Source organism: Clytia hemisphaerica, unplaced genomic scaffold, assembly GCF_902728285.1.
Source record: "Clytia hemisphaerica strain Z4C2 unplaced genomic scaffold, Clytia hemisphaerica genome assembly, whole genome shotgun sequence".
In the NCBI taxonomy this organism is placed as follows: domain Eukaryota; kingdom Metazoa; phylum Cnidaria; class Hydrozoa; order Leptothecata; family Clytiidae; genus Clytia; species Clytia hemisphaerica.
Window position 1 is genome coordinate 456,996 of NW_027103708.1, and position 13,135 is coordinate 470,130.

At 34.8% G+C, this 13,135-nt stretch overlaps 1 protein-coding gene across 2 annotated transcripts; it reads left to right on the plus strand.

Annotated features, from left to right (window-relative positions):
* Window positions 1-5,851: 5,851 nt before the first annotated feature.
* On the plus strand, window positions 5,852-13,110 carry LOC136804148 (uncharacterized). 2 transcript variants are annotated; one of them, XM_067060883.1, is made up of 11 exons: window positions 5,852-5,941; window positions 6,538-6,579; window positions 6,765-7,026; window positions 7,559-7,722; window positions 7,861-8,047; window positions 8,292-8,691; window positions 8,996-9,229; window positions 9,365-9,526; window positions 9,797-10,288; window positions 10,476-10,667; window positions 11,084-13,110. In XM_067060883.1, exons 1-11 carry the CDS (start codon window positions 5,923-5,925, stop codon window positions 12,818-12,820), a joined length of 3,891 nt encoding a protein of 1,296 aa, XP_066916984.1. In that variant the 5' UTR covers window positions 5,852-5,922; the 3' UTR covers window positions 12,821-13,110. The 2 variants fall into 2 exon arrangements, with proteins under 2 accessions (XP_066916984.1, XP_066916985.1); XM_067060884.1 differs by having other exon boundaries at window positions 5,855-5,941; window positions 6,235-6,579; window positions 11,084-13,072.
* Window positions 13,111-13,135: the final 25 nt, after the last annotated feature.

Below are 13,135 nucleotides of genomic sequence, written 5' to 3' on the forward strand. Positions count from 1 at the left end.
TTTTTGTCAATTGCACTATATTTTATAAGAACCAGTAAATTTTTTTAAAGGTTTGGCTGTCCTTTTTTGCACTTTGAGCCTGAAATTGTTTTTGAATTGCTCAAAACCCGGCGTATTTAATTTTTGAGCCTCGTATTGTTCTTATAAAATTCTTATAAAAAGAAAGAGTTTAGTTGGAAAACATTATCAATAAAAAGTTTGACTTATAAAAATAAATTGTTAGTGTCGAAATTTCTTCGCTTTGCGAAAACGGAACGGTCGTTCCGTTATCTGGTACCAGATGTGGAAATATGCTACGACACGCTTTGCTCTAAAGGTCGGGCATATTTTAACATCTGGAAGGTTTGCATTACGGGATTTGACTTGACCGCGTTTAAACATTTTGTGAGGAGCTTGGAAACGATCAACATAACAAGTTAGCATCTAATTCCTATCGGATGCGAGTGCTAATCAGAAAATAATAACAAATCTGATTCGCATCAGATTTGTTATATTTTCTAGGCTAGCACCATATTCACATTAGCACCATATTCGATATGGTTTGGAATCATATTCATGTACTAGTAAACAAACATAAACAGTCCCTAATTTAGCTTCATTTACATGAAAATACAACTTAAAACATGAATTTATTGCTTTTTCCTACTTACCTAGACATACTCGATAAATATTAAACTAACCTTCATAGTTTTCAGGACCTCAAAAGTGAATTTTCAATGTGCTCTGTAAAATTACAAAATTGGGCTGTTCTGTTGGTACACAAAAAGTGAGGTTGATCGTTAGTAAGATACAAACTACCTATACAGAAGTCTGCAGATCTTTCTGAAGACAAAATTATCTGTTTTGTACACATATTTGTACTGCTGCTAGAGACTTTGACTGTTGTCAGTCAGTCGGTTGTGTTCAGTTGTCTGGCGGCGGTCAACAGTCGTTTTGATAGGACCGCACAAGATTATACCAACATGAAAATTACTGAAAAAGCATAAGGAACATACCTGTTACTGTTTCTTTATGATCTTTGAGTTTGGATTTGAGAAAAATCAGTAAAAATCAGTCCACCAAAACAAACAAAAAATAATCAACATTTGTGTGCAAAAAACAATCTTTAAAAGGTTGGTGCATTTACAGAAATTACACTGAATACTAAAAGTAATACTAAGAAAGTATAAAGACATTTATATTGTAAAAAAAAATCCACCAAAACAAACCAAAAACAACCAAAATCTAACAAAAGTTCTTCACTACTTGCCCCTCTTGAATCCGAAATTTGCTTTGTCATTGAAGCGCCAAAGCTGTAAATAAAATTAGTTTTTGACGGTCGGCGCAGCAGACATTTTCATGCTAAATTTTGTTCAGTCGGGACGAACAAAATTCTTGAACAAGCGAAGATATAGCCATTGAACCCGACTGTTGTCGGCACATCAAAGGGCCACTACTAAACCTCTCCGATGGTATATTGGTCCGCTCCTTTAGAGCTTTAGCGTGGGCGGCCGCCAATACGCCATCGGAATATCAGATAAGTCGTTCCGCAACCCCTTTTATGTTGATTTCTTTAATACGCCATTTCGGAGTTCACGACGCCATTTTGTAAGCGGAGCAAATCTAATGGCGGGGGTGCAGTCGGCCTCAACTAGAGAGTCATTTCACAGAGCCGTAAGCTACGATCTCGGACTATTATCGAGTTGTACCCGACTGAGACGGAGCAAAACAAGCCCCCTAGGGTGATTCCTCCAGCACTCCCTCGTCGTGTCTACACAAAAAGTAAACAAACCTTTAAAAATTCGATTGAAACTTATCCTCAAATAGTCAAAATAATTTTCCACTTAGAACTAAATCTATCATGGATGTCACTACACAAAACCTAAATATTTCTCTTTGTTAGCTTATCAAGAGTCCTCCATTCTTCATCGTATCTGATTGTTCACATCTAAAAAAACAATGCTGTGACTGGGGTCTTTCTATGTCAGTATGTATATAATCATATCAAAGAAAACAGGAATCAAACAAAAGGAGTCTCCTCTAAAGAATTGTTCCGATTCCCTTTTTCTAGGTATTTTCCATTGGAAATTCCCATGCCTCAAAGCAATGATAAATAATATCAGAACATATTTTTGCTAATTATACATCAGTTTGTTATTGTTTTGTACAGAGTTTTAAATATTCAACATGAATTTGTGATTAACAAAAGAAAAACAGCTAAAAACTGCTTTTAGCTCAATAAAAAAATATAAAAAATAAGATCTATTACTGTATTTAGGAGAACAATGGTGTAAAAAATTTGATGATATATTAGAAATTCAACTAAAAGGAAGAATAAGTTTTATGCTATTCATAAGTAAATTTTTGTAAGAAAAAACCACGATCATTTGTTTTATAAAGTCTTAAAGCAGCTGTGGTAAGAGCAAATTTATCCGTACATAATCCATAATTTTTTACCGTTGACTGACTATAAAATATGTTTTTTTCAACGGATAGCCCATTCATAAAGTCTTGATGATTATACACAACACAGTCTAAGATTTAGTTTATATTCAAAAATTGCCTTTGTAACAGCATCGTATCATGTCATGAACCCATCGGTTGATCTTTGATGAACAGGTTCAAAATCAGGAGTATTCCAACAAAAACGTGTCCTACAAAATTTGTCTGTATTGCCACTTGTAGCATAATTCTATCAAAAGAATAGTACCGTGAACGGCCATAACTTGCAACACGGACTTAACTTGCAACAGTATTCAAATTTCCTTTGAGAGTAATTTGTCTGCCATTAAAACACTTCCTCTTTTGTTACTATACAAACCAGATAACATCAACCATTAACAAGGCCAAATAGATAACAACTAGTTTTCTCTCTACCATGTTTGCTAATTCTGCTAAATTCATTCATTTTGTCATTTGTTTTTCTCTAAAATAAATAATAGGAAAATGTGAAACCATCCTGATACTGTCCATACACATATGACAATATGAAATGGGTTGACGAAAGTTCATTTACTTGTCAAGTGAACCGCTGCAATTTGTGATTGAACCTCAGTCGCCTCTGTACAGCAACCAAGAAAAATGACCACTATCCCACAGCGCCTTGTCATTAGTGTATATCTACTAGTGTATATCCCAATAGAGCAAAAGGTATAAAAAATATATCCGAGAGGAGCATAAAGCTAGCCTAGCTAGCAAGGTTGCTACCAAAACCATCAACAAGAAGCTTCTAAAAATCAGAGCAAGCAAAGGTTACACACAGACAGAGAAGAAGGTTATTACCTGCCTAACTAATCCAGTACATAATACTGTAAAAAGACAATGATAAAGCAGTAATCAAACACTTTTATGGTAATTTAGTGAGCAAATACAAAAAGACAGCCTTCTCTTTTCATTTTCCATCCACCAAGAAATTAGAAACTGCAGAATAGTTTATAGAAAGGGGATTCTGTTTTGTTTACAAAGGAATCTCCGCTGGTCTCTGCCCTTCCACGGCCATTTTTTGCTCCGCCTGCAAAATGGCGTCGCGAACTCCGAAATGGCGTGTGATACGCCAAAAGAAAGCTCTTTTTACGCCCTTTTCGGGCGTCAAAATATTATTTTCCGTGGCATTACGTAATCCTTGAAATTAAAGATGGTAGCTGCAGTAGTGTAACACATCAAAACCAGCTGAAAAGCTAGCCTGGGTATCCAGACTCAAAATTTCAGAAAAAAACACTCTTACCTCAACATACAAAGTTTCTAAAATTTTAGAGTCTGGTGCAACTAAAAAAGTCTGATACAGTTTTGAATGACACAGTCTGTGAGTAAACCCTTGTTGACAGAATCTCAAAACTTTGGAAACCCAGGCAGACACACATAATTACTTACCATAAAACCGCTTTTATAAACTCAATAAACTTTCAAAACTACTTTAAACTACAACAAAGCATCAGCCACGTTTATAAAGGCTCCTTTCCAGCGGCCATTTTGTTTAGAAATGAACTTGTGTTTTCTTTTTCATTTGTTTATCTTTTTTTGCAAGGTCAGCTTTTTCCATAAATTATGCGCGCGCATCGAAAAATATCAAAAACCCCGCGAAAATTCTGCTCAGTGACTGGGCGCGTACTGACCAATTAGAGACACTCGCATATGCAGGGACAGATATCCCTGCAGACGAGTTACTTCAACCAGACCGTAAGTGGGACGGAAAGGCACTATCTCGCGACATAGAAATAACCAATCATTGCTTTCTATTTATTTTCATTACGTAATGTATCTCAAAATGGTAGGTAAAGTAGTGCGTGATTAAACCAGTGGCGGTTTTCATGGAATTTTACTGTTGCACTAGGTTTTTGATTTATCATTTATTGGGTTAGCTTAGTTGAATGATAGAATGTTCCATTAGTTTAACGTCACCACAACATGTTTCTCATTAGCTTTTGTTTTGATTTGAGAGGCACGCGCTTTTAAAGACAGTTAGTTTTAGGTAGTAAATTCCTTTGACAGTCAGGAACAGTCGCCATTAGGAGACGCCTCCTGATTAGGAGACCCGTCTCCTAATCAGGAGGTTCACATCTCCTAATCAGGAGACGGGTGTAATTATCTTGTGAACGAGCAAACTGCGCATGATTTGATTGCTCCCAATGGAAAGAGCACAAAAAATTTATTCCGTATGGTGATTTTCAGAAAAATCCACCGGTGGAATCAATCACAATTCTAATAATCCAAAAGAACCAATCAGAAGTAAGAATCTGTCTTCTGAACAAAAGCGTCTCAAAAAGAAAAATGGCGGACATGAAAAAAATCAAGAGGGGCTTCCTTGTATATAGTGCTTTATATTAGGATTGTGATCGATTGCACCGAGAAATTTTGATAATTTTTTTAAAACTTTACTAATTCGAGGCTGCTCTTTCCATTAAAACTAGTTTCAAAATGCGCGGAAAAGCCTAAAGCCCTTAAAATTGAGATCAAAGTTTTATGTCTCCTAATTAGGAGACGGGTCTCCTAATCAAGCGACCCCAAGCGACCTACATGTCTCCTAAGGAGGCGTCTCCTAATAAGGCGACTGTTCCTGACTGTTTGATCTTCCATTACTTTCTTTTTGTTAAACACGGCAAAATTGATTTTGGTGCTCTTTTTTAAGCTACTTTCCTTAACTGTCAAGCTCTTACACTCATAAAACTGTTTAACTTATTCGCATATCTTGTCTTTATGAGTGAATCTTTTTTAATCTCCAACAGTCAGGGAAATCCCTCAATTGCGGTGGTATAAACTGCAATTGCGGTAGTTTTCAATCGTGATTAGCCTACAAGGGCTTATAACAGCTACATATAGTGCTGGTCGACAAAGATAAACAAACATCGACTGTAAAAAATCGTACAAGAAGATAGCTTTTCTTTATCAAAAGAATCTGATCTACGGAAAAAATATTTTGTCTGTGCGTTAAAAAGATATGATCAATTATGTACAAAAATTGCCTGTTTTCTCCTTGAATCTTGAATTCTGTTTCTTGAGTATACTGAGTATTTGGTCGATATCATTGAGGTCTCCAAAAGGATACCTACTTAGGCAGATCAAATCAAAATCTAAATGAAAAATCAACCAGAAATTAGTACCCCTAAAATAGTTGTTTTGGAGAACGTGACGGCCTATTGAATAACAAATATAGCAGACATAGTCATAGAAAATTTGTTCATTTTTTTAATCATTTGTTTCAACTTTTATCTGCTTTTATCTCAACTTTCCTGCAGGTTGATTCTTCTCTCAGTTTGATGTATGTCTTTTTGTTGTAGCAATATTGAGCTTATTGTCGCAATACAGTTTAAAGGGAACTCTAAATAATTCTAAGGAATATCACCTAAAACTACAAATTTCTACATAAGACATGTTATCACGTTTTTTTTCAGCCTTCAACTTCAATGTCTATTTCAAGAACATTTTTGGTATAAATTAGAATAAGCCATGGAACAGTCATCAGCAGGTCAGTTTTTTATTAAATTTCTGTAACATTTAGTCCAAAAGTCTGCTCTCCGTAGGCTGGAGAAGATATTTTGTGTTCTTGTGTTTGCAAATTAAAATTTCTAGTAACTTTTATTACTGACTTACCGGACATCAGACAGACAGACAGAATTTTTATCTAAAAATAACACAAGCAAAAATTATTTGTGATCTTAGCCTTAATAATTATCCAATGGGAAACAATGACTGCATGTTTCACAAGATAAAAAAATAATGATACTAAATTTTAAAGTTTTTTATTATATATTTCTTTAGAATGAACACGACAACATTTGACCATCTTCAGGGAGTTTTCAATTCTTTATTATAATTATATATGATTTTCAATATTTTAAGTCCTGCTATATAACAGGACTTTTTAAGACCTGCTATAACAATTGTTATATTCTAGAAAAAAAGATTGTTGTTAGCTCCCTTTCCACTACTTGACACTATCTTGACACTACCTTGACACTACAAACTGACAGTTGAACATTATTAAGTTATTATAACCTTTGGCATGCAATTAAATTCCAAAATTCGAAATTTCTAATACATGTTTTTCAATACATACTCTAGATGATGATCAAGATTTTGTCTCAGCTGAAAATCAACCCAAAGGTACACAGTTAATATCTCAAAAACTTTCAATAGATTTATGTATCAATGATCAGCAAGTTTTTTCTGTTTTTTTTTTAAATTTTTTAAAAAATCCAGATCCTTTCAAATTTGTTCATCTATGCAATTTTAGATTTGATCAGATTTGATAAATTTCTAAAATTGATCAATTTTTTTATCTTTTTTAGACTTCAAAGATGAAATTAAAGCCTGCGAAATCTTACAGATTTTTATGAAATGTAGAGAAGCAATTGTTCTTGAACAAGACTTCCAAGCTTTGATCAAACAAAGCTTATTTGATCCGAACTTCCCATCTACAGGAACTCCATCTTTGCTCATTGCAGAAAATGAAATTTTGTCACTATCGACTTACTCAAAATGCACTGATGGTATCTTTTATGTTATGCCATTAATATTTGAAGTTTGTGGGGAAAATCAGCTATATCTAAGGTAAATAATTTACTATCAGATTTTCTTTTGTAAATATTGTTCATGGTTTCAGCCCCCTGGATTTCTTAAGGGCCCCTAGGCCAAGTGAGGAGTTTTGGCCTAAAATTTAGCAAATCTATGGGGTTACCTGTATAGAGGCTCTATCTAGGGGCTGTTTGTTTATCTGTATTTTCCAAATGGAATACTTCAGAGTATAAGTTGAAATTTTTTGGCCCATACTTTCTCATTTTTGTTTTTCTTTTTCAGTTTTTTTTCATTGTGCTGCCATTCTTCATAGCATACAAAGCTTTTTTACAAAAAGGTTCTTGGGTGAAGGGGAGCACCTAACCCAGGAGCAAATTCTTAAGGGTAGCTAAATCATTGCGGCACCTTATTTCGTTTGGGATACCTAAAAAGTGGGCTGAAACCATCTTGTTGAATGGATTTAATGGATTTTAATTTCAAAAGTTACTTTTTTATATAAATCTCATTATTGAAAGGAAAACTTTGAAAACTGAGCTTAAAGGTAACATAAAATACTATTTTTTTCCAGATCGTTTGAAACAGGTGTTTATCAAGGGTTTATTCAAAACAACTGGAAAACATTGTTTAATGACATTATCACAAAGTTCAAAATAAAGCATTGCAATATTGTGTCGATTTATAATACTTGGGATGTTCTTGCTGCTCAACATCGTCGAATCGAAACTAAAAATAGTAAGGAATTCTTTTTCATAGTTTTAATGCAGGTCCTCTTTTTGGTTGAAGTTAATTTGGCTAATCTAAATTATGTTTATTGTATACCAATCTATAAACCAAAAAGTAATTTTATTTTTTAATTTCTCTTTGTACAAGGTTCTACATCAGACAGAAATTCAAAAATCTTTGACCAAAAGACACAAAGCAACAAGTCATCCATTCAGAGAAATCTACCAGTTGCTTATTCCATATTCAAGCAGTCGTTCGGTGATAATGCGCCTGGATTTGTCTTCTTTACTCGACGAATGGCTAAATTTACGAAGAAAAATTGCCCGAATACTGAGTAAGAGTTTGTTTTCCGTCGTCACACTAAGAGCAACTAAAGATAGACAAGTAACAAGTAAAGTATGAAAGCAATAAAACATTGGTATTTCTTCTTGTTTCTTGTTAAGTGTAAATGTTTTCTTGTTTTAAACGGGCCTTTAAGTGTCTTTTGGTATTATAAACATCTATTCGATTTTCAAATTAAATTTATAAGAAAAACAAAAACTTCGTAACGTTTTCACAATTCTTTATTTATTTTATAGGTTTTACAAGATGGTTGGACTTGGTGACTCTAGACAGTGGAAGACAGAGTTACTAAATTATAAAATGAGTACTAGTATTACGTCAGAAAAATCTGCCATACTGCAATCGTTGCAGACTTTTGGTCAAATCGAAAATCTTCCAATTGAATGTCAATTTCAAATTATTTCTTCCTTACCAAATTACCATAAGTGGGCGTACAGGAAAAACACTGGCGTTAAGAAGGAGCAGTACTTTGCACCAAATGGTCTTTCACCAAGAAATTTGATGATCCAATCCTTTGATGACGCACTCGAGGATGAAGACGTTGTCATTTCTATGAAAAAAATCATCTTTCTCATATTGAAAAACGCTTTCAATATTAAATATATTCCAAGTGGAAGTTACAAAAAACGAACAAAGGTTTTTACAAATTATTTATTTAATTAAATTTGAATTGTTCAGAGATTGAATTAACGGTCGGTTATCGGATAAAACCAAGAAACAAAAATAAAAAACAACCTTATATTTTTCCATCTTTAGATAATAACTGACTAGTATTTCAGCTTTTTTTCTAGATTTTATCTCCTCTGGCTGAACCAAAATTGATATTAAATACGAATGATTTATTAAAATAACAGACAAGAAAAAAAAGCCCTATTTTGTTTCTTTGTGTTGTCTTTTTTGAAAAATTTATTATTTAATATAATATTTGATATATTTTCAGTCCCAAAATTCTGGAAAACGTCGAACAAATGTTGATCGAAGTTTTCTCCTCGAACATCTTGGCGTTACGGAAGACGACTTTGCTCAAACATATACTGCCAGTTTACCATCAGACATGTATGAAGAGTTCAAGCGAGCAATATATTTGGACGGCACACTCTTGTGGCGGGAAAAAAGTCGTAGACTACAAACTGTTGTGATGAACGATTATAATTCTGTTTCTGGATTAATTAAAGTAAGATACGTTTTAACCTTGAAAATATAATTATCATTATCTTTGATGTATATACAAAATATAATTGTTTTGATTAGACAATCCTGTGTGCTTTCCGAAAATTGTTATTGTAGGTCATTTTTATAAATCTTATAGTTCAACGAATTCGTGACCACAACTCGCAACGTTGAAGACAATTATATTAACATACGATGCACGTGTGAAACATTTAAAGTGCTATCGACAACAATTGGTTCATCGGATTGGGATGGTGAAAGTTGTATGCACGCTCGCTTGCTTGAAAACATTATTGAAGAGGTTAGTCAATTGTTTTAGAATTATCGTTTATGTATTTTGATTTCAGTACCAATAGTTTCCCGTGTCTCCACGATCATAAGTTGAAAATTGAGAAAGTTGAAAATAAATTTAAAATATATATCTTTTGAGAAAATAAATTCATATAATGAAGTTTGGTTTTTAATAGATCTTTTCTGTGTTAAGATGTTATAATGTCCAGTATAAATTGTATATTTTTTACTTTAATTTTCACCGGCTCACTCTCCGTTCTTTCTTTTATTATATTTTCAGTTTAACATCGATTTCAACGAATCTAACGAACATGGTTATTCAATTCCTCAGTCGAACATGGAAATGGGAACAGTTGTTGCTAGCAAAATTAAGATGTCATTAGAGGCTGTTTCACAAGATGTTATTCTGCTATCATCGGCCGAAACGATTGAAAAGTTTTCCGTTCGCTCAATTTCCAGTCACCAATTTGTGCACATCTTCGCTTCAAACGATAAGACACGCGTGTATGTCAAATGCTCATCAGGCTTGTGTATGCATGCTCATTCAAAGAAAGTTTTGCTTCGGAACTTAGAGGAAGGTGAACGCTGTGATCATTTGGAGGTGTTCAAACGCTACATTGACGAGAACTGGCAAAATCATCCTTTGATGCAACTTCGCAGTGAGACGCCTGAACCTAATGTACCAAGTGATGGTGAAATTGATAGTGATACTGATGGAGATCAACAAGAGGACGATCACTCGCCACTAATTGATGAAAACCCTTTTGAGAAGGTATAGAAATATTGAACAATATTTAAGAAAAGCTTTACTTTTCCATTTTTATTGTGGCTCTTCCAGGTTATCAGTGGAATAACTGTAAAAGTTTAGGACAGAAATGAGTAAAAAGGTTCTAAGAAATAAAGAGAAGCTGCAACGACTTGTTTTTTCTCATCACTAAATTTTGAATGTTGTTTTATAGACCAATGGTTTTGACTCATCGACCGGGAAGTGGTCCTTCTATTCACCATACGCTCGTGATGTCAACCTAAAACGTGAAGACTTAGAGGAACAGTTTCTTCAGCATTACGAATCCAGTCTTCAAGCATTACGTGACAAAGACTTCAAATTGTCTTTTTATCCAAAGCCTCTTCTGCCCACATGTGCCTGTGAGGTATGTTTTTCAAGAGTTTACAAAAATGTGCCATTTTGTTTCTTTGACAGTAATTACTGAAAATGGGATCTTCTAGAGCTTAAAAATCTTTCTATTGACTATTTGCCTATCATATTGTTCTGTTAATAAATGTTTATCGTTTTCTTGTTTCCCGTGTTACCGTAATACTGAAAAGCACTTGCTTAAGATTCTTTGAGACAGAGTCAGTATATTATGGTATGAATTAGAAAGATCCTTCTGCACACGACTTCTTTTGGGTAAAATAAAGAGCACCTATAAATTAAAAACATTACCCAGCAGTGCGATGTTAGCTTTTTTGTAAATAAATGTATAGTAACTGATAGAAATAGTAATAGAAAGAGTACCTTTTTATTCTTCTTCCTTTACTTAAGCTTGATAATTGGTGCTTATTTTAGATACCTTGGCCACAAGATGATGATGATGGATATTTGTTTACCAAAGAATGTTCCGCATCCTTTTACACCAATTTGACGATGATACCGTGTGATGTTTACAAACTGTCTTGCTCGGAGAATAAGTGCACGTTGAAATGGGATGGACAGCTTGATGGAGTGTATCGAATCTCTCAACAAACCTGCTTTACCGAAAAGCTCTGTTGGGACTTCGTTGATTCAGTGTCCACAATGAAGTCAAACTTTTCATCCTACTCATCGTGGATTTCCAACACATACACATGTTTGGGAACACGTCCCTTTGTTTCTGCGAAAACCTTCTCGAAGTTGTTTTTCTCTTGGGCCAGTCACCAACCCAGAGAATTTCGTAAAAGCTGTACTTGGTGTGGTTGTGATCCCAAAGTGTTGGCTTGTGATGGTACAAAGATCGGCATTTTGCACCACAACATGTCAATTACACCCATTGAACAAACGAACCCCGAAGCAGTAACAGTACCAACCCCTAATCGCCGCTTCGATCGATGTTTCTTGACCTACCCCAAAAAGTCGCAGAATGAAAATGAAGATGAACACAAGAAGAAGTGCGAAAACGTGAGAAGTGCTCGAGATTTTCTCAAACTATTTACGGCGAAAGTCCCGGACCAGAAACTTGCAGAAATGCCTATAGCAGAACAAACTAAGCAAAAACAAAACGTTATTTCTTTGCTTTCAGAAGGCTGTAAACCCTTAGCAAAGAGATTTTTCCTGCAACATCTGACGACGGATCAGCTTGCAACAACAAAGCGCTGCCTTAACGTTTTGAGCTATGATGCACCACTGCGCGCATTTTTGCCACATAACCTTATCAACGTGATAACACCTTTGTTAGAGATCGAGAACGGATTATCCTTAGACGAAGTCCAAAAAATCATCAGAGAAACAAGACAATACAGTCGGTACGTTGGCAACTGGATCAAGTCTTTCTCGAGTAATACCACGATCGACAATGACTTGGTTTCTTTCTTGAAATGTCTGATTGACGAAATCTTGAAAGTTGAGGCACAGTGCGTAGCTCCGCCAGAAGCTGAAGAAGGAGCTGGTCAATATAACCCTGCTAAAACGGGAGCCTTTTACTACTTCAAAGAGGATGGAGCGCCGGTCCGTAGTAATCGTCTTTACGATATCGAAAAAAAGAAGAAATCGAAATCAAAATCAAACAAATCGACCAGCAATTATGACGATGAGCCGACAACGTCTTCGTGTTCGAAACGATACCCTGACATGTCGAAACGTGGCTCATCTTTCTTGTTTTTATGGTTCTGTCCTTCTCATGGTCACTGCTACGGTGGCCATATCGTCAACGGTGGTGAAGGGCGGAAAGACCCCTTTTACTCTCTTCTTCAATACCTCAAAACTGCTCCCGATAGTGTATTTTACGATTTCGCTTGCTCATTTGAAGAGTATTCTTTAAATAGAGAACTTTTATTCTTTCGGTTAACCAAATTTTACCATGACCTATTCCACAGCTTCGGACATAACTGCTCACCCGTTTACAGTTCAAGGGGGCTTGATGGCATGGGCTTTAACACCAGCATATGTGAACAATTTAACTCTTATTTACAGTGTATCAAGGCGTCGGCTAAGCACATGAGCCAAGAGCACTTCGTTTTCTACGTCCAATATTTTATTGACTTGTGGAATGAGAAAAAAGAAGCTAGTTTCAAAGCCAAATTGAAGACTGCACTTGCTGGTTGGCAATGAAAGTGTCAGTAAAAAGTATTTTCATTGATTTTACTGAGATATAGATCTTCAATTTTATTTTGAAAATGATTTTAGCTATGTTGGTATTTTTATTTATAATAGTGGACAATTAATGTCACACTTTTAGTGAAATTTCATATTCAGTGCCTATCTAATCTAAATATAATTGGTAGAAAACAAAACAAAAATTGCTGTAACTTTTGTTAGGATTTGAATTAGATAGCGAAATTTGTGAGTAGAGTATTATCATGTAAAAATTAAAAATGATAATCAACACTGCTGATAGAGTTGTTTCACTGTCAATTATTTTTCATT